This window comes from Colobus angolensis, unplaced genomic scaffold (assembly GCF_000951035.1).
Source record: "Colobus angolensis palliatus isolate OR3802 unplaced genomic scaffold, Cang.pa_1.0 Scaffold379, whole genome shotgun sequence".
Taxonomy (NCBI): domain Eukaryota; kingdom Metazoa; phylum Chordata; class Mammalia; order Primates; family Cercopithecidae; genus Colobus; species Colobus angolensis.
In genome coordinates this window covers 1,056,119-1,078,626 of record NW_012117143.1, presented here as the reverse complement: position 1 = coordinate 1,078,626, position 22,508 = coordinate 1,056,119, and the positions used below count along the sequence as shown (strand labels likewise).

General features: G+C 38.9%; 1 protein-coding gene across 8 annotated transcripts in view; it reads right to left on the bottom strand.

Moving 5' to 3' along the window:
• Nucleotides 1-6,251: 6,251 nt before the first annotated feature.
• RMI1 (RecQ mediated genome instability 1) overlaps nucleotides 6,252-22,508 on the bottom strand; it is a 24,734-nt gene continuing 8,477 nt past the window's right edge. For 5 of the 8 annotated variants that reach the window (XM_011953978.1, XM_011953974.1, XM_011953975.1 and 2 more), the window contains 2 exons: nucleotides 10,841-10,929; nucleotides 6,252-9,366 (listed from right to left, as the gene is read on the bottom strand). In XM_011953978.1, the coding sequence (XP_011809368.1) occupies nucleotides 7,453-9,330 (1,878 nt within the window). In that variant the 5' untranslated portion in view covers nucleotides 9,331-9,366; nucleotides 10,841-10,929 and the 3' untranslated portion in view covers nucleotides 6,252-7,452. Of the gene's footprint in view, nucleotides 9,367-10,840; nucleotides 10,930-15,248; nucleotides 15,371-22,508 lie in introns of all 8 variants that reach the window. The other 3 variants (XM_011953981.1, XM_011953979.1, XM_011953980.1) reach the window with 2 other exon arrangements.

Genomic DNA, 22,508 nt, shown 5'->3' with positions numbered 1-22,508 from the left:
GCTTCATCCTCCATACTCACCTAATCTCTCACCAACCGACTACCACCTCTTCAAGCATCTCGACAACTTTTTGCAGGGAAAACTCTTCCACTCTTCCAGCAGGATGCAGAAAATGCTTTCCAAGAGTTTGTTGAATCCTGAAGTACAGATTTTTATGCTACAGGAATAAACAAATTTATTTCTCGTTGGCAAAAATGTGTTGATTGTAGTGGTTCCTATTTTGATCAATAAAGATGTGTTTGAGCCTAGTCATGATAATTTAAAATTGTCTGAAACCACAATTACTTTTGCACCAGCCTATTAAATATATGAAATGTCTAACCATTTCTTCTGGCTTAATTATGATCAAAGAATATACTCTGTATTGTTATAATCTTTTGAATCTTACTTAGACTTGTATTACGGTATAGCAGATGGTCAGTTTTTGTAAATGTTCCACACGTATATTAAAAATGTGTACTATAGGGCTGGGTGCGGTGGCTAACGCCTGTAATACCAGCACTTTGGAAGGCCGAGGTGAGTAGATCACCTGGGGTCAGGAATTTGAGATCAGCCTGATCAACATGGTGAAACCCCATCTCTACTAAAAATACAAAAATTAGCTGGATGTGGTGGCAGGCACCTGTAATCCCAGCTACTCAGGAGGCTGAGGTAGGACAATCGCTTGAACCTGGGAGGCAGAGGTTGCAGTGAGCCAAGATTGTGCCATTGCACTCTAGCCTGGGCAACAGAGACTCTGTCTCAGAAAAAAAAAAAACAAAACTATGCATTTGTTTTCTATGAATGTTGACTAGGTCAACTTTAATTGTATTTTCTGTATCTCTGCCAACATTTTTGATTAAGTGTGTAATCTTCCTTTATGGTTGTGGATTTTTTATTTCTCCTTATAATTCTCTGGTAAATTTAGAAGATATTGTTGAATTATGTAAGTCTAGAATTGTTAAACCTTCCTTGTGAATTAGCCCTTTTATCATTAGCAACTGTTTCTCTTTACTAAGTCTTTTGACTGAAATTCTACTGTTTGATATTACGATAGCCACAGCAGCCTTCTTTTGGTTGTTTAGACATCTTTTTATAACATTTCCCTTTCTTCTTTCTCTATCTTTGCATTTTATGCATCTTATAATTTGGCTGTATTATTATCTTGTTTCTCTTTTATTAGAGGATTTAGCCTATTTACATGTAATGCAATTTCTAATAGATTTGGATTTAAACTTACCACCTCACCAATTGCTTTTCCCCATATGCCACTCTTTCTTTGTTATTTCCTTTCCTGCATTCCTTTCGGGTGAGTGCAATTTGTTCTGTATTATCATGTTTTTGTCCCATTAGCTTGGTGGCAATATTTTAAGATCTTAAAAATCTTTTAGGGTGGTTACCCTGAGTATTATAAAACCAACTTTGAATATTCGAGCTTAACATATCTGTAGACCAGGCTTGAAAATGAAAAATAAAAATAAAAAAAAACTTTAATATAAAACTATAGCTTAATCTTTTCTCAGAAAACAAGGCCATTAAAACATTTTAACTTGATTTATCCCTCTCCCAAGTTACATGCTTTTTTTTTCTTTTTTAAATTCAGATTCTCACTCTGTCACCCAGGCTGGGCTGCAGTGGTGTGTGGCTCACTGCAACCTCCACCTCCTGAGTTCAAGCAATCCTCATGCCTCAAGCCTCCCAAGTAGCTGGGATTACTGGCATGCACCACTATACCCAGTTGATTGTTGTATTTTAGTAGAGACAGGGTTTCACCATGTTGGCCAGGCTGGTCTGGAACTCCTGGCCTCAAGCAATCAGCCCACTTTGGTTTTCCAAAGTGCTAGGATTACAGGTGTGAGCCACTGAGCCCAGCCTGTTTTAAAATCACTATTCATTTATACTGGGTGCAGTGACTCATGCCTGTAATCCCAGCAACTTGGGAGGCTGAGGCAGGAGGATCACTCGAGGTCAGTTCATTATCAGCCTGGGCAATATAGTGAGACCTTGTCTCTATAATTTTTTTTTTTTTAACTTAGCTAGGTATGGTGTTACGCACCTGTAGTCCCACCTACTGAGGAGGATGAAGCAGGAAGATTTTTTGAACCCAAGAGTTCAAAGATGCAGTGAGACATGATCATATCACTGTACTACAGCCTGAGTGACAGAGTAAAACCCTGACTCCAAAAAAAAAAAAGCAAAATCACTATGCATTTAATTCATATATTTACCCTCTTAATTCACATTCCTTCTTGCCTCTCCAAGCTTCTATCTGATAATGTTCTCCCTCTGCTTAAGGACAATTTTTGTGTGTGTGCAGGATCTGTTAGGGGGAAATTCTCATCTTTCATGTGAAATGTTTTGGGTTTTTTTTGCTTTTTGTTTTTTGAGACAGAATCTCACTCTGTCGCCCAGGCTGAGTGCAGTGACACGATCTCAGCCAACTGCAACTTCTGCCTCCCAGGTTCAAGCATTTCTCCTGCCTCAGCTTCCTGAGTATCCCAAGTAGCTGGGATGACACGTGCACACCACCACATCCAACTAATTTTTGTATCTTTAGTAGAGACACGGTTTCACCATATTGGCCAGGCGGGTCACAAACTCCTGACCTCAAGTGATCCATGGGCCTCAGCCTCCCAAAGTGTTGGGATTACAGGCGTGAGTCAGCACACCTGGCAGAAACGTTCTTAATTTTTCCTATTGCACCCTATTTTTAAGGACAGTTTTGCTTATTACAGACTCCAGGTTGGCAGTTATGTCATCACTTTGAAAATGTCATTCCATTATCTTCTGATTCCCATTGTTTGTATAGAGAAGTCAGTTGTCATATTTTGGTCCTTAGAAGGTAATATACCTTATTTTGTCACTGCTGTACATTTTTTCTTTACTTTTCAACTGTATTAGTAATATTTGTATGTGTATTTTTAAAATTGATTTTGTTTGCAGAACTTTTGAAATCTATAGCTTGAAGATCTTCATGAGTTTTATGAAATTCTTAAGCATTAACTCCAAATATTCTCTACTTGGCTCTTTCTAGAACTCCAGTTGCTTAATGTTAGCCCTTCTGTTACATTGCTTTCTGGTTCTTTTCCATCCTTTTGTCTCTGCATGTATCATTCAGAATTTTTTTCTTCTGATCCAACTTATTTCACTATTTATCCTCAGCTTTGTTTCATCCGGTTTGAAACTCATTCATCAAAAAAAATTTTTTTAGCGGGGGGGACAGAGTTTTGCTCTTGTTGCCCAGGCTGGAGTGCAATGGCATGATCTCAGCTCACCACAAACTCCACCTCCTGGGTTCAAGTGATTCTCCTGCCTCAGCCTTCCAAGTAGCTGGGATTACAGGCATGCACCACCACCCCTGGCTAATTTTGTATTTTTAGTAGAGACGGAATTTCTCCATGTTGGTCAGGCTGGTCTTGAACTCCCAACTTCAGGTGATCTGCCTGCCTTGGCCTCCCAAAGTGCTGGGATTACAGGCATGAGCCACCGTACCCAGGCTCATCAAATTCTTAATTCTAGCTCTTGCTTTTTTGTTGTTGTTGTTGTTGTTAGAATTTCCATTTAGGCTAGGCACAGTGGCTCACACTGTAGTCCCAGCACTTTGGGAGGCCAAGGTAGGTGGATTGCTTGAGCTCAGGAGTTTGAGACCAGCCTAGGTAGAAATGTCAAAATCCCATCTCTACAAAAAACACAAAAAAATTATCTGGGCCTGGTGGCGCATGCCTGTAGTCCCAGCTGCCCAGAGACCATGGTAGGAGGATCGTTTGAGCCCAGGAGGTCAAGGTTGCAGTGAGCCACGATTGCACCACTGCACTCCAGCCTGGGTGAAAAAGTGAGACCCTGTTTCAAAAAAAAATCAATTTAGTTTTTCACTTCCCAGTTAACTAAAACTTTCAATCTTATCTTTTTCAAGCATATTACATTGCTACTTTTAAGTCTAAAAATAGCTGAATGTCTGAGAGCTTCATGTGGTACCTACTAACTCCAGAATTGGGTAGACTAACCCACCAAGTCACAAGCTGTACTGGACCCAGGGCAGGAACCAACCAGTAAGACTTAAGAATGAACAAGCAAAAAACATATATGGTCAACCCTCACACCCATGGATTCAACCAGCCATGGATCAGAAATATCCAAAATAAAAATGCATCTGTACTGAACGTGTACAGACTTTTTTTCCTTGTCATTATTCTCTAAACAATACAACTATTTACCTAGCAGTTACATTGTATTAAGCACTTTAGGAGGCAGAGGCAGGACAATTGCTTGAGGACAGGAGTTGGAGACTAGCCTGGCCAACATGGCAAGACACTATCTCTACAAAAAAAGTGTAATTAGCTGGGCATGGTGGCATACACCTGTGGCCCCAGCTACTCGGCAGGTTGACGCAAGAGGATCACTTGAGCCCAGGAGGTCAAGGCTGAAGTAAGCAGTAATTGTGTCACTGCACTCCAGCCAGGGCAACAGAACAAGACCCTGTCTTGGGGGGGAAAAAAAATTATAAGTAACCTGGAAATTAAATTATTTAAAGTATATGGAAGTATGTGAATAAGTTATATGCAAATAAGGTACCATTTTATATCAGAAACTTGAGCATCTGGATGTTGGTATCCGTGGAAGGTTCTGAAACCAATCCCCCATGGATACCAAAGGACAACTGTACTCTGAAAGCAGAGTCACTCCCAAGAGAAAGAGAGAACTCATCTGATTATGCTTGTTTTTTTCTTCCCATTTGCTACTGCCAGGAACTCTTAGGATCATTCTTGTTTGTGTTCAGTTATTAGTCTGGAGATTATCATGCAGGTAACTTTTAAGTGTCTGGTTAGCCCCACATAAGCACAGACCTAAGGCTACAAATTCTCAGGGAAAAGAACATTTTTTCCCCCACCCAACCAGAATCTAAACCAAGTCATCCAAGTTTTTTCATAGTCATTCTTTACTACAGGCCAGATTTTTCTAATCTATTCTTTCACTAAAGAGGGCAGCTCTTTGAGATGCTGTGTATGCATAGGTGTCAGGGCTTTAAGTACCATGCTATTGGAATGGATGACAGGAAATCACAAAATATATTAGGCAACAGAAGATGATCAGACTTGATGAAATACTTACTGGAGCAACAAGGTAAACCCCTCAACCACACTGTTAAGCAGCTTATATTCCAACAGAACAATGGTTCTCAATTGGGAGCATCTCCAGCTCCAGGGAATATCTGGCAATGTCTGGAAAGATTTTTGGTTATCACAACTGGAAGGATGCTGCTCACATCCAGTGGGCAGAGGCCAAAGGTGTTGCTAAATATCCTACAACGCACACAGGACAGTCCCGTAAGACTTATCCTACCAAAAAGGTAGCAGTAGAATAACAGAGAAACAAGCACAGTAAAAACACACATATTAGTCTGTACAATGTACAGGAGAGCATGTAAGTGGGCAGGGGAATTCATGAAACACTGTAACAGGCAGCTAAAGCTTAAACTGAATTGGAAATGATTTAGGAAGACGGGGGATGAGGCACTATAAGCATGAGTATGAAAGTAAGAGGTATATTCTTCCACATGTTTAGTGTACTACAAATAACTTGGAACCCCTAAAACTCAGGGGCAAAGAGTAATGGGGCAAGATAAAGCTAAAAAAGAAGTCAGGGGCCAGATCATGAAAGGCCTTACATACTCAGTGAGGAGTTTGGACTTCACCCTGTAAGCAATGGGGTGGAAGGAGGCTGGTATTAAAGGTTAATGAAGAGAAAACAAGAAGAAATTTATTTTCGAAAGATCACTCTGGTAACATTATGGAGCATGGTTTGAGGGCAAAATAAGATAAAAGACCAATTAGTAAACTACTGCAATAATCCAGGCCAGAGAAGACTAGAAACAGAATCAACGCACCAAGAACTAATACAGTAGCATAGACTGATAAAAAGTACGATAGCCAGTCTTTAATGACAATATGAAAAGAAGTTCTAATCCCAGTTTTCAAGGCCCATTCACAGAGATAAAGAGTCTAAGAGCAGAGCATTTAATGAAAAGATAATGAAAGAAAAGGCTATCCCATTCAGATCACTTATTAAAAAGCTATGCAAGTATATAGACAAGATTATTACTAGGGCACATGTCAGCAATATCTGTGTCCTGGTGCTTTGAACTCTGACACAACAATGGAAATATTTTAAAAATCTTTCTCTTCTATTCTATTATCATATTTTCATACATGTATTTATCTTACTTCCTGATATTTCCTGTTACATTGTTTTCAATAAAATAAAACACCAATGTATTTTGTTACTTAAGGATTTGTTTAATGTTTTAAAACTCAAAGAACTTTAAATTATTTTAAGACAAAAGATTACTAAAAACGACATTACCTTTCAAATACAACTTTATAACAGCACAGTGGAAGAATGGTAAACAGCCCCTCTTTAAAAAATAAAAAAAAAATCAGCACTTAAAACCAAAGGAAGGCTTATATGTACAGCTAATTCAGAAAGGTAACAATGACACCTAAAGACAAGGATAAATGCCTTATTTTAATCCAATAAATGTCCTACCTACTGGATCTTGATAATGATGTTTTCAATATTCCATTTAAAATAAACTATCCTTGAAAATAAAGTTTTAAATCATTCAATACAATCTATGAAATGGCATCTAATTAACTAGATTACCTTAAATATACCAAATATCATAATCAGCAAAATAAAAACCAGTAAATCAATTTGCATCTGAAAGTCTGATGTTCTGATCTACTGGATTTAATTTTTTTTCCCCTAAGATTAACAATATAAACAAATCTTTTGGGTACTCAACATATTATGACAAGCTCAGACATGTTCAGGGTGGTATGGCCATAGACAACATATTAGAAGGAAAATTACCTCTTTATAATTATTAACTTTCAACAATATGACTCACCACTGAACACCAGTATGATACCTCAGCAATCATCTTATGTGACAAGTGGAAAACAAATTTCTCAACAATAGTGGGTCACCATATTCCTCCATCTAACAGTTACTTTTTAAAAAATTAACCTTTGGAGTCCAAGACAGGAGGATTGAGAGACCAGGAGTTCGAGACCAACCTGGGCAACACAGCAAAACTCTGTCCCTACAAAATAATAATAATAATAAATTAGCTGGGCATGGTGGTACATGCCTACAGTTCCAGCAACTCAAGAAGCTAAGGCAGGAGGATTGCTTGCACTCAGGAGGTCGATGCAATAACTATGATCATGCCACTGCACTCTAGCCTGGGCAACAGAGCAAGACCCTGTCTTTAAAAAAAAAAAAAAAAAAAAAGATTAACTTATTTTAAAAAGCTCCACATATAACAAACATGATTAAACACTTTAAAATTAAACTGAAATGTTATGAAATTTCATTTTTCCTTTTTACACAAAGTTTCACAAGTAAAATTGTGAACAAATTCTAAATATTTCCTTGTTGTTTTTAATTGTTCCTAATACTATTTTAGTTAAATTATTTATTTAACCGCTTCTTTAGATTCTCAAGGTGTTCCATATTAACATTTTGTAATGCCAGTACCATTGCTTTAGACAAGGAAGGATTAAATGAAATAGTCATTAGACAGCACAAATCTATTAGATCTCTCTGACATTTCTGCAAACCTTCCAGGAACTTTTGGTATTGAAGAGGATTCTTTTTTAACTGTTTCATTTCTGGTACTGAGAACCCTATCAGGCTAGTAAGTATTTCATCCACGAAGTCTACATCTAGATACGCAGTACCATCAGACACCTTTGCAGTTATACTCCAAATGCCACCAGAACTTGAGAGATTTCCAGTTAAGGTTACAATAAATGCTTTCACTTTCACTGTTGTAACTTCCTTTGGTTTGCTGGCCAGTAGAACAGACAAATAGATAAAGGGTGGAGAATACAAATCCATGGCAATAGAAAAATTAATGCTATTCTCCGGTGATCTTAAAGAACAAGTCTGTAAATGATGATCATTTTCATTAGAAATTTGTGAACTCCTTTTCTGTACATAGTTGACCACCTCTCTATCTAATATTTTACTATTTAAGGAATGTCCATCTGAACTGCTGGTTTGTTTTATTTTATTATCTGTCTCTAAGTTCTTTTCTTTATTTGTAAAATCATGGGCTAAGGGTACATTATGATGAACTGAAAAAATACTCCCGTTTTGGTCTCTAACAGATGGACAACCAAATGATTTGTCTTCATTAGTCATTTGTTCAGATATATTTTTTTCACTCCAATTATTGTTTCCATTTTTGCAAGTCAAAGAAAAATTATTCATAGTATTAGGATTATGTGAAAATCTCTCTATACTTCGATCGGCATTTCTGTTAAAAGTCAATGGCTGCAATTCTTTAGTTTCCATCTGTTCTTTCTGGACAGTTTCTTCTAAAAGCAAGGCTTCCTCCAATGAAAAGTCATCTAATTCCCCATCCATGAAATGCATAGATAGGTTTGATGGTTCCTCTTTTGGTCTTTGAGAAATAACAAATTCTGGCTCAAAACTTGACTGTCTTGTGGGAATGGTATTTGAGGAACTACCCGTGGTGAAACATCTTTTTAAGGAAGTGTCATTATTTGCTGTAAACTCATCATTTTCATCAAGACTTGCTAAGAGTTCTTCATCAGAAGGACCTAATGCAGGATCTAGAACATCTGTAACTCTGGGAATGTTTTCGTTAGAATTGTTTGGTATGACTGAAAGTACAGGATCAGGTTCCCCTATTAATCTTGCAAGTACTTTTTCTTGGGCATATTCTTCTAAAAGAGCATCTACTTCACCTCCTAACACTTTCACATTTTCTGGTTTCAGTAAGAGAACACCAAGACGGAAAGATATATTTCCATAAATCAAAATTTTTGTACCCGGAGGAAGATCACTATGAAGAATTGGAATAGGCTGATATTCCATTCCCTGTATTTGTACAATTCCATCAGTTAGCTGCAGCATCAACATTCGTGAAGGCTTTGCTTCCCAAGGTTTTGGGGTTACTTGTGTTTCAGCTGTAACTAGATCATTTGTTGTATTCTTTCCTCTCAACTTCTGGATCTGGCAATATGCAGGCTGACTTACATCAACCAAGGAATTGATCTGCAGAGCATAAAATCCACTTAGTTCTCCTTTTGGAATTTCTAAAATGCCATCAGGTAAAAGAGGATGCTCCAAATCCCTCAGATCAGTAAGGAGCCACTGCTCAAACACTTGTTTATTCACTTGGGCCTGACTCAAGTTAACATTATTATTTTCTTCTTGAATCCAGTTAATACAAGCTTCCAGCCACATCGGAGGTACTTTAACATGCCATGTAGCTAAAAGCCAGGTTTCGGCTCTTAATGCAATACTAGTCACATTCATTTCTTTTAAATAAAAGAAATAATATGCATCTATTACCTGAAAACAACAAACAAAAAAATTATGTAATTCAGTATATTTGAATATAGCTTCTGTAATTCTCTACAATGTACAGACAGGCACACCCTTTAGATTTTTCACTCTTCAGCATCTTAAAAATCTTTAATTTTTACATGGTCAAAATTCAAACACTACACATAATCAGATGGTATAATGAGAAAATCAAAAGGTTTGAGACAGTTATACCTAGGTTTGAAAGCTGGCTCTGTCAAGTTACAAGTTATGTGACCTAATATAAAATTCTGAACTTCTGTAACCAGTTTTTTCCTGTATAAAATGTCAACACTACCATCTATCTTATAGGACTGTTAACAGGATCACATGAATTATATTTGTAAAGCATAATGTCAGACCTATGAAGGATACTCAGTAAACAGTAGTTACAGTAGCCTCCCTTATCTGTGGGGAATATGCTCCAATACCCCCAGTGGATGTCTGGAACTCTAAATATTACCAAAGTTAATATATACTATTTTTTTAAATCCAATTTCCAACCAGCTACTAAGTGACTAAAGGGTGGGTAACATAAACAGCATAGATATGCTGGACAAAGGGATGACTGAAGTCCAGGGTATGAGTTCATCACACTATTCGGAACAGCACTAAATTTAAAACTTATGAATTATTTCTAGAATTTTCCACTAAATATTACCTTGGTTGACTGCAGGTAACTGAAACCATGAAAAGCAAAACCACGGAGAAAGGGAGACTAGTGTATAATATATTATAATTGATCTAATAATCAGATTGTAATCATTTAAAATTTAGTTAAGAAACAATGTTCACTGATGTTCTTCATGTATGTATAATAGTTCTAATTTAACTCTATTAAAACATACCACTGTGTTTGTCCATTTAGCACTTGAATATGTGGTCTAAAGATAGAATTATTATTATTATTATTTTTTTGAGACGGAGTCTCGCTCAGTCGCCCAGGCTGGAGTGCAGTGGCGTGATCTCGGCTCACTGCAGGCTCCGCCTCCCAGGTTCACGCCATTCTCCTGCCTCAGCCTACCAAGTAGCTGGGACTACAGGCGCCCGCTGCCATGCCTGGCTAATGTTTTGCATTTTTAGTAGAGACGGGGTTTCACCGTGTTAGCCAGGATGGTCTCGATCTCCTGACCTCGTGATCCGCCCGCCTCGGCCTCCCAAAGTGCTGGGATTACAGGCATGAGCCACCGCGCCCGGCCAAGATAGAATTATAACAAATAACAGTAGACTGAGCTGATAGATGTAAAGCATCTTATTTGTTGGGCTAAATATTTTCAAAAGTTGTGCCAGGCAAATATATTAATATTTAACTTCTGATTTTCTCAGTATGATAAAGCAGTAGCAAAACAATAAAGCCTAATCAATCATGTGTTCACAAAAGTATACTTTGTTCCTTTTACAGATGAAGATACTTATGAAGTAGAATATATTAAAGTTTTACCATGTCCATAAGAAAACTTACCACTTGGAACAGCAGCACAGGATTTGAGGACAGAATTTGGAACTGGTTGTTAATGGATTACTTGAAACCTCTACTGCTCAGAAATGGCCCTGGGAGATAAGACAAGAAGCAGTAAGAGTTGTAAGATGAAGTTGTATAAAAACTGGACTATTTTCTTAAGTGTAAGAGTTTGATGGTATGGTTCATGGGGATCAGAAACAAGTGACCATGAGACAGTTACACACTCTAAGTCTGTTTCCTTTTCTATATACTTACCTCATAGGCTTACTGTGAAAATTAAAGAAGATAGGAGGTACAGTATTTGATGTTAAGAGTACATCTCTGGTGCTAGACTTATAAACTCTTACTTATAAACTCTGTGACTCTAAACAAGTTACTCAACTTCATGATATCCTACTTATCCTTATTTGTAAAACAAGAATAACAGGATTTTCCTTGATAACAGGCTTGTTATTAAGATTAGATTAATATGGAAAAAGCAGCACCTGGCACATAGCAAGAACTCAGTAAATGTATACTATTAGACTTATAGTGCTTACTACAGCAACTGACAAAAAGCAGCCACTTAAAAACTATACTTATTGTTATTTTATTTTATTTTATTTCTTGTAGACAGAGTATTGCTCTATCGCCCAGAGTGGACTGCAGTGGTGCGATCTCGGCTCACTGCAACCTCTGCCTCCCGGGTTCAAGCGATTCTCCTGCCTCAGCATCCCCAGTAGCTGGGACTACAGGTGTGCGCCATCACACCTGGCTAATTTCTGTATTTTTAGTAGAAACAGAGTTTTACCATGTTGGCCAGGCTGGTCTCAAACTCCTGACCTCAATTGATCTGGCCGCCTCAGCCTCCCAAAGTGCTGGGATTACAGGTGTGAGCCACCGTGCCCGGCCATTATTTTAGACTGAACGACCAATTCCTACATTGGATAAGTCTTACACTGCTCTGAAATTGGTGGAATGAGATTTTTTTTGTAGGTTCTCAAGAATATATACCTACCTAAGATTTTAGGGGCTTAAACCCTGAAAATGCTAATACAGTTCACCTTAAGCTACTGCTATAACAAAACTATTTTACATTGCATCCCCCAAAACAGCTGAAAGAAATGCAGCACGTGCCTGAGAAATGGAAGGAACCAAAACTTCAGTTTATTGCTGATTCTAACGCTAGTGGTTGAACATCTTTTCATATTTCTCAGTGACATAGACTCCTTATCACTGCCTCCAAACAATTTCTCCTCTTTTGTTCTATAGTTCTGTCCTAACACATAGTAAATGTATGTAAGTGCTTGCTACCATTAATATTTTTTAAATATCCCATAAAAGAAGACATAGAAGCACATAGTTCTCAGGAACCTATAAACAGTAGGTACATTATTAATTTAATGGATGATGAAAATTTAAAGGACATGGGGAAGTTAAGGTCACAATTAGAGAACTGATCAATCGGCCGGGCGCGGTGGCTCAAGCCTGTAATCCCAGCACTTTGGGAGGCTGAGACGGGCGGATCACGAGGTCAGGAGATCGAGACCATCCTGGCTAACACGGTGAAACCCCGTCTCTACTAAAAAAACATACAAAAAAAAAAAAAGAGAACTGATTAATCTTTATATTAAAGAAAATGAGAGTATAAAATTTTTAAACTATATGTAAAAAACAATGTAAAAATTCAAAAGTAGGAAAAGTCTTTACCCATTGTGACGAAGATAAACTATGCAGGTCAAATCAGCAGGTCTCCTTAACAAAGAAACCAAATCTCCATGCCAGCCCTCTGATTTACCAAATGGAAATACTTCCTATCTTGGCTGGGCATGGTAGCTCACGCCTGTAAACTCAGCACTCTGGGAGGCCAAGGTGGGAAGATCACTTGAGCCCAGGAGTTCAAGACCAGCCTGGGCAACAAAGCAAGATCCCATCTTTAATTTTTTTTTTTTTTTTAATTAGCTGAGCACGGTGGTACATGCCTGTAGTCCCAGCTACTAGGGAGATTGAAGTGGGAGGACTGCTTGAGCCCAGAGGTTGAAGCTACAGTGAGCTATGACTGCACCACTGCACTCCACCTGGGTGACAGAGCAAGATTCTGTCTCTCAAAAAAAAAAAATACTCCCTATCTTATTAAGAAAAGCAAAGTATAGGTGATATGGTTTGGGTCTGTGGCCCCACCCAAATCCCCAGTGTTGGAGGTAGGACCTGGTGGGAGGTGACTGAATTATGGGGGTGGATTTCCCCCTCCATGCTGCTCTCGTGATAGTGAGTGCTCCTGAGATCTGGTTGTTCAAAAATGTGTGTGGCACAGAGGAGGAGAAGAAGCCCCTGTGCCAGTTTTCCATATGACACCGTCCTCCCAGTAGGTGCAGAGCCCTTCTCACTCCTCCCTGACCCTCCGTTACACAGCCCACCAGGGTCCAGGGAGGCATTTGTTCTTGCTTTAAGTCAGGAATAACAAATAACTTTTTTTTTTTTCCCAATTAAGGGAAAAAAAGGGCCGGACACAGTAGCTCATGTCTGTAATCCCAGCACTTTGGGAGGCCAAGGCAGACGGATCACCTGAGGTTGGGAGTTCGAGACCAGCCTAACCAACATGGAGAAATCCTGTCTCTACTAAAAATATAAAGTTAGCCAGGTGTGGTGGCGCATGCCTGTAATCTCAGCTACTCAGGAGGCTGAGGCAGGAGAATCGCCTGAACCTGTGAGGTAGAGGTTGTGGTGAGCTGAGATTGTGCCACTGCACTCCAGCCTGGGCAACAAGAGCGAAATTTCACCTCAAAAAAAAAGGGGGGGGGATGGGAACCGCCCTCTACCTTTAAAACCACCCAGAGCCCTGCAAAAAAAAGGGGGGGGAAACCCACCCACCTCTATCTTTAAAACCACCCAGAGTCCTGCATCCTGCCCCATGTCCTACGTTGTTGCTAATGACAATATGATGCTTACTCTGTTATTCAAAAACTATTTTTATGTAATTAATGTATGTTTTCTTATTTCTAAATGCCTGATTTAAAAAAAAAAAAAAAAGCGTGTGGCACCTTCTCCCTCTCTGCCCTCCCTTTGCTCTGGCCCCGTAAGATGCGCCTGCTCCCCCTTCACTTTCGCCATGATTTTAAGTTTCCTGAGGCCTCCCCAGCCTGGTTCCTATACGGCCTGCAGAACCATGAGCCAATTTAAACCTCTTTTCTTTATAAATTACCCAGTCTCGGGTATTTCTTTACAGCAGAACGAGAACGAACTAATATAATAGGATATATAGTATGCTAACTTTTGTATACAAAACAAAGGAAAATAAGCACATTATTACCTATATAAACATAAAGTACCTCTAGAAGGATATACAAGAAACTAGATAAAACTTTAAATATTTAGCTACACTCAATAAGAGTGTAAGTAAGATCTTGGTGGTGGACAAATTTAGAGGGGTTAAGTGGGCACTAAAGCCATGCAGCCCCCAGGAAAAGGGCTTTTAACTAAAAACAGTGTAGCTAAAGCTGCAACTCTCCAGAAGTCCAGCATGCCATGCATGGAACAGAAGACCAGAAAGACTCCTTGCTGGAACTGGGCCAAAAAAAGTTCCACCCAACAGAGCTACCCTGAGAATAGACACTGGGCCTGCATAACACATATAACACATGTAGTGTGGTCCAGAACTAGGCTATTCCCAAAGTAAAAACCCAAATTCCTAATGAAACAGCTGACCTAGAGCTATGTCAGCCAGAGGGGCAGGTGGAGTAAACTCCAAAGCCACACAAAAGGGGTAAAACACACACAGGAAAAAACAATCCAACGTGAGCCCACAAACCAAAATTATAATATATTTTAGGAAAATTACTACCAATAAGCAGATATAGCAAATAGAATTTATACCTGAAGACAGTTTTTTAAATGAAGAATCTTAATTTTTTTTATCTCTTTGAGCATACTAAATATACTTAAGTGTGACTAACATCCTAAAAGAAGAATAGAAGATAATTAAATGATCACAGGCATTTATAAAAAGAATCTACTGTAAATCTCGGAAATAGAAAATGGTCTTTAAAATTAAAATCAATAGATGGGATAAACATTCGGCTAACAACAAATGAAGAGATAACTCATGTATTAGAAATTACCTAGAACACAGTATAAAGAAAAGATTAAGATATTACACAATGAGGAAAAAAGAACTAAGAAGTAGGGAACATAGGTTCCAACAGTGAAATAATTGCAATTTCAGAAGGAAAAAATAGAAGAGGTGAAGGAAATGTTTTTTTAAAAAATAATGGTTGAGGCCGGGCGTGGTGGCTCATGCCTGTAATCCCAGCATTTTGGGAGGCCAAGGCAGATAAATCACAAGGTCAGGAGTTTAAGACCCCCTAGCCAACATGGTGAAACCCTGTCTCTACTCCAAATACAAAAATTAGCTGGGCACGGTGGCATGCACCTGTAATCCCCGCTACTCAGGAGGCTGAGGTAGGAGAATGGCTTGAACCCGGGAGGCAAAGGTTGTGATGAGCCGAGATCTCGCCACTGCACTCCAGCTTGGGTGATAGAGTGAGACTTCATCTCAAAATAAATAAATAAATAACGGTTGAAATTTTTCCGAGATATTATTTTCTAGGTTGAAAAAACTCTCTACAGCTAATCAATATTTAAATCTACACTTATACACAGTAATAAGGCAAAATACAAAACATTAAGGATAAAGAAAAGTATCAAAAGACCTAACAAGTTGGATCTAAAATATAACAAAAATGTGGGAGCTAGACGTGGTGGCTTATGCCTGTAATCACAACACTAGGGAGGCCTAGGTGGGCAGATCGCTTGAGCTCAGGAGTTCAAGACCAGCCTGGGCAACATGACAAAACCCCGTCTCCACAAAACATACAAAAATCAGCCAGGTGTGGTGTCACCTTCTGGTGGTCCCAGTCACTTGGGAGGCTGAGGTGGGAGGATCACTTGATCCCAGGAGGTATCATGTCAAATAATCTTTGACAATGGTGCCAAGACTCCACGATGGAAAAACGATCCTCTCTTCAGCAAATGGTGTTGAGAAAACTGGACATGCCCATGCAAAAGATTAAAGATGGACTTTATCTCACACCATATACAAAAACTAACTCAAAATCGATTACAGGTACAAAGGTAGCACCTGAAACTATAAAACTCCTAGAAGCAAACATAGGGAAAAAGCTTCATGACATTGAAATGGGCTATGATTTCTTGGATATGACAGCAAAAGTACAGGTAACAAAAGCAAAAATAGGCAAATGGGACGACATCAAACTGAAAAACTTGTGTGCACCAAACGACACAATCAACAGAGTAAAAAGACAATCTACGGAATGGGAGAAAATATTTGCAAACCACATATCAGACAAGGGGTTATTACCCAGAACAGGTAAAGAACTTCTCAACAACAAAAAATAACCCAATTTGAAAATGGGCAAACAGCTTGAATAGACATTTCTCCAAAGATATACAACGAGCCGGTAACAGTGGCTCACACTTGTAATCCCAGCATTTTGGGGGGCAGAGGCAGGTGGATCACTTGAGTCTAAGAGTTCAAGACCAGCCTGGACAACATGGTGAAACCCCACCTCTACGAAAAAATACAAAAATTAGCGGGGCATGGTGGCGCACGCCTGTATGCGCCCAGCTACTCATGAGGCTGAGGTAAGAGGACTGCTTGAGGTCAAGGCTGCAGTGAGCCATAAGCGTGTGACTGCAACCCAGTCTGGGCAACAAAGCAAGACCCTATCTTTAAAAAAAAAAAAAAAAAAAAAGATATACAATGGTCAACAAGCATATGAAAAGATGCTCAACATCACTAATCATAAAAGAAACAAAAATCAAAACCACAATGAGATCTCACCCTCATACCTGTTAGAATTGCCAATATCAAAAAACCAGAAAATAACAAGTATTGGAGAGGATGTGGGAAAACTGAAACCCCTGTGCACTGTTAGTACGACTGTAAAATGGTGAAGCTACTATGGAAAACAGTATAGAGCTTCCTCAAAAAATTAAAACTAGAAGTACCATATGATCCCACTTCTAGGTGTATATCCAAATGAACTGAAAACAGGATCTTGAAGAGATATCTGCACAATCCATGTTCATTGCAGCATTGCTAACATTAAGCATATAGAAACAACCGAAATGTCCACTGATAGATGGATACAAAAAACACAACATATACATACCATGGAATGTTCAGTAGTATAAAAGAAGTAAATCCTATCATATGCCACAGCATAAATTAACCTTGAGGACATTATGCTAAGTAAAATAAGCCAATCAGAAAAGGACAAATACTTCATGATTCCACTTACATGAGGTACCTAAAGTAATCAAGCACATGGAAACGGAAAGTGGAATAGTGGTTGTCAAGTGTTGTGGGGAGGGAGAAATGGGGAGCTGTCACTAAATGGGTAGTTTCAGTAATGCAACGTGAAAAACTTCTAGATAACTATTGAACAACAATATGCACGTAATTAACAATGCCACAAAATGTACTTAGAATTTGTTAAGAGGGTATTTTTTTTTAGGCTACTCAAGTAAAGCAGTGGAAATGGAGAAGGAACAAAGAAATCTATAATTGGTTGTAAACATCACTGCAACCAGACCAGTGGGTAAATTTATTTGATGTGCCTTTTACTACAATTTTAAAAAGAGAAAAAGAGAGAAAAAAGGAATAATAAAAGTACCCCTATTTGCCGATGACATGAATATTGATGAAGAAAATGGCAAAGAATCAACAGAAAAGCTCTATCACCTGAGTTAGCAAGATCCAGGATATAAGGCCAATATATAGCACAAAAGTCAATTTTACTTTTATATAGTTGATCTTCATTCACAGATTCCTAATTTGCAGACTCACTAAAATGTATTTGTAATCCCAAAATCAATATTTACTGTACTCTCATGGTCATTCATGAACATGTGCAGAGCAGTGAAAAATTTGAGTCATCCAACATACACATTCCCAGCTGAAGTCAAAGTGATACTATGCCTTTTTAGTTCAGGTCTCATACAATAAACAAGTCTCCTTTTAGTGCTCTACTTAGTGCCATGTTTTTGTGCTTTTTTTTTGTTTTTTTCCCAGTAATTTTGATGTTTAAAATGGTCCCCTGGCACAGTGCTCAAGTGCTACCTAGTGTACCTAAGCACAAGAAAGCTATGATCTGCCTTGTGGAGAAAATACGTATTTTAGATAAGCTTATTCAGGCATGAGTTATAGCACTATTGGCTGTGTAAGTTCAATGTTAATGATTCAATAATAGATATTAAATGAGGTGTCTTCAAACCTTCAATAAGGTTACCAACTGCACAAGCAATGGACAAAACAGTACATTTTATAATAGCACCTAAAAGGCAAACACTATGCTGAAAACTATAAATTACAGATTAAAGAAATTAAAAACAACCTAAGCAAATGAAGAGATATGGATGGGTTCATGGATTGGAAGACTTTATCTGGTTAAGGTTTCAGTTCTCTCCAAATTCTTCTATAGATTCAATGCAATTCCATTCAAAACCCCAGCAATCTTTTTATAAAAAATGACAAGCTGATTCTAAAATTTATATGGAAAGGCAAAGGAACTAGAATTGTCAAGACAATTTTGAAAAAGAAAAACAAAGTTGGAGGATTCACACTAACATCAAGACTTCATAGAAAGCTACAATAATCAACAGTGAGATGTTGACAAAATAGGAAGAGAAGACAGTCTACAAATAGACACACATATATATGACCAATTGATTTTCCACAAAGTTGTAAAAGTAATTCAACAAAAACAGGATAGTCATTTGAACACACAGCACTGAAACAACTGGATATCCATATGCAAAAACTATGAGCCTCAACCAACACCTCAAACTATGTATAAAAATTAATTCAAAATGGATCACACAGCTAAATGTAAAAACTACAACTACAAAATATGTATAAGAAAAGTTTGCAGAAAAATCTTTGTGACCTTGGTTTCCTAAGTTTTCTTAGAAAAATGACACCAGGGTTGGACATGGTGGCTCACGCCTATAATCCTAGCACTTTGGGAGGCCAAGGTGGGAGCATCACTTGAGGACAGCAGTTCAAGACCAACCTGGGCAACAGAGCAAGACCCCACTTCCACAAAAAAATTTTAAAACAAGCTGGGGTGTGGTAGCACACATTTGTAGCTCCAGTAACTTGGGAGGCTAAGATGGGAGGATTGCTTGAGCCCAGGAGGTTGAGGCTGTAGTCAGCCATGTTTGTGCCGCAGTACCCTACCCTGGACACAAAGTGAGAACCTGTCTCTAAAAAATATTAATTAAGGCCAGGCGCGGTGGCTCACGCCCGTAATCCCAGCACTTTGGGAGGCCGAGGCGGGCAGATCACGAGGTCAGGAGATGGAGACCATCCTGGCTAACACCTGTCTCCTTAAGTAGAAACCCTGTGACAGGCTAACACCTGTCACCTTAAGTAGAAACCCTGTCTCTACTAAAAATACAAAAAAATTAGCTGGGCGTGGTGGCGGGCACCTGTAGTCCCAGCTGCTGGGGAAGCTGAGGCAGGAGAATGGCGTGAACCCAGGAGGCGGAGCTTGCCGTGAGCCGAGACTGCATCACTGCACTCCAACCTGGGCGACAGAGTGAGACTGTCTCAAAAAAAAAAAAAAAAAAAAAAAAAATATATATATATATATATATACACACACACACACATATAAAAATTTTAAAAAATGACATCAAAAGCATGATACATAAAAGAAAAGAATTTAAAACATCTGCTCTATGAAAGACACTGTTAGGAATATAAAAAGACACACACACACATGCATATCAGTCTAGAAGAAACATCTAATTGACAAAAGAAATATCCTGAATATCCAAAGATTTTTTAAAATTTAGTAAGAAAACAGATATTGTCTGGGCACAGTGGCTCATGCCTACATTCTCAGCACTTTGGGAGGCCAAGGCAGGTGGATCACCTGAGGCTGGGAGTTAGACACCAGCCTGAGCAACATGAGAAATCCCATCTCTACTAAATATACAAAATTAGTTGGGCATAGTGGCTCATGCCTGTAGTCCCAGCTACTCTGGAGGCTGAGGCAAGATAATTGCTTGAACCCAGGAGGCAGACGTTGTGGTGAGCCGAGATAGTGCCATTGCACGCCAGCCTGGGCAACAAGAGCAAAACTCCGTCTCAAAAAAAAAAAAGAAAGAAAGAAAACAAATATTAAAATGAGCAAAATACTTTTTATTGATACATAATAATGTACATATATATGGGGTACATGTGCTATTCCAATACATGCATACAGTGTGTAATGATCAAATCAGGGTACTTAGGATATCTACCACTTCAAACATTTATCATTTCTTTCTATTGAGAACATTCCAAACCTTCTCTTCTATTTTGAAAGAAATACTAAATTATTGTTAACTATAGCCACAATGCAGTGCTATCAAACACTAGAACTTATTCCTTCTAATTGTATTTTTTTTTTTTTAAGACAGCATCTAGCTCTGTCGCCCAGGCTGGAGTGCAGTGGCACTCTCTCGGCTCACTGCAACCTCTGCCTCCTGAGTTCAAATGGTTCTCCTGCCTCAGCCTCCCAAGTAGCTGGGACTATAGTCATGTACCACCACGCCTGGCTAATTTTTGTATTTTTAGTAGAGACGGGGTTTCACTATGTTAGACAGGCTGGTCTTGAACTCCTGACCTCATCATCTGCCAGCTTCGGCCTCCCAAAATGCTGGGATTACAGGCATAAGCCACTGTGCCTGGCCTCTAACTGTATTATTATACCCATTAACCAGTCTATCTTCATACCTTTTGCCCTCCCTATCCTTCCCAGCCTCTGGTAACCATTGTTCTACTCTCTACCTTTCCGAGATCAACTTTTTTTAGATCCCACATGAGTGAGAACATGCAGTATGTGTCTGTGCTTGGCTTATTTCACTGAACATAATATTCTCCAGTTACATCCACGTTGCTGCAAATGATATCATTCTTTTTTATGGCTGAATAATATTCCATTGTATATATACCACATTTTCTTTATCCATTCATCTGCTGATGGATTCAGGCTTTTCTGTATCATGGAAACTGTAAACAGTACTGTAATGAACACTGGAATGCAGATATCTCTTCAATACATTCATTTCCTTCTAGTTTATACCTTACAGTGAAATTGCTGGATCATATGGTAGATCTATTTTTATTCTTTTGAGGAACCTCCATACTGTTTTTTACAGAGGCTACACTAATTTATATTCCCAATTAAACTGTCCTACCATTCCCCTTTCTCTCTATCCTCACAAGCATCTTTTTTTTTTTTTCCTTTTTGATAGCAATTTTAACTGGGGTGAGATGAAATCTCATTGTGGTTTGATTTGCATTTCCCTGATTCACAATGTTGAATATTTTTTTCATGTACCTGTTGGCCACCTGCACATCTTCTTTTGTGAAATTCCTATTCAGATCATTTGCCCATTTTAAAAATCAGATTATTTGGCTTTTTGCTATTGTTTCAGCTCCTTATATAATCTTGTTATTAATCCCTTGTCAGATGGATATTTTGCAAATATTTTCTCTGATTCAATAGGTTGTCTCTTTACTCTGTTATTTCCTTTGCTGTACAGAAGCTTTTTAGCTTAATATAATTCCATCTGTCGATTTTTGCTTTTATTGCCTGTGCTTTTTTTTTTTTTAAGAGATGGAGTCTCACTCTATCACCCAGACTGGAGTGCAATGGCTCAATCTCAGCTCATTGCAAGCTCCGCCTCCCGAGTTCATGCCATTCTCCTGCCTCGGCCTCCCAAGTAGCTGGGACTACAGGCGCCCGCCACCACGCCTGGCTAATTTTTGTATTTTTAGTAGAGGCGGGATTTCACTGTGTTAGCCACGATGGTCTCGATCTCCTGACCTCGTGATCTGTCTGCCTCAGTCTCCCAAAGTGCTGGGATTACAGGTGTGAGTCACCGCGCCCGGCTGCCTGTGCTTTTAAGTTTTTACCCAAAAAAAGTCTTTGCCCAGAACACTGTCCTGAAGCATTTCCACAATGTTTTTGCCTAGTAGTTTCATAGTTTCAGGTCTTACATTTAAGTATTTAATCCACAAAATGAGAAAGAGATTTGAAAGGATACTTCAGTCCAGGCATAGTGGCTCACACCTATAAGCCTGGCACTTTGGGAGACCAAGGCAGGAGGATCACTTGAGCCCAGGAATTAAAGACCAGCCTGGACAACATATTGAGATCTTGTCTTTACAAAAATATAAACAAAATTAGGTGGGCATGGTGGCATGTGCCAGTGTTCTTAACTACTCAGGAGGTTGAGATGGGAGGATCACTTGAGCCTGGGAGGTCAAAGCTGCAGTAAGCCAAAGTCACACCACTGCATTCAGCCTGGGTAACAAAGCAAGACCGTGTCTCAACAAAAAAGACAAACAGAAGGCAAAAAGAAAAACGATATGGATACTTCACCAAAGAAAATATGCAGATGGCAAATAAACACAGGAAAACATGTTCAATATTATTAGACATTAGGGAAATGCAAAATTAAAATCAAAGGTGATATCACTACACATGTAAAATAAAAAATAACGGCCGGGTGCGGTGGCTCAAGCCTGTAATCCCACCACTTTGGGAGGCCGAGACAGGCGGATCACAAGGTCAGGAGATGGAGACCATCCTGGCTAACCCGGTGAAACCCC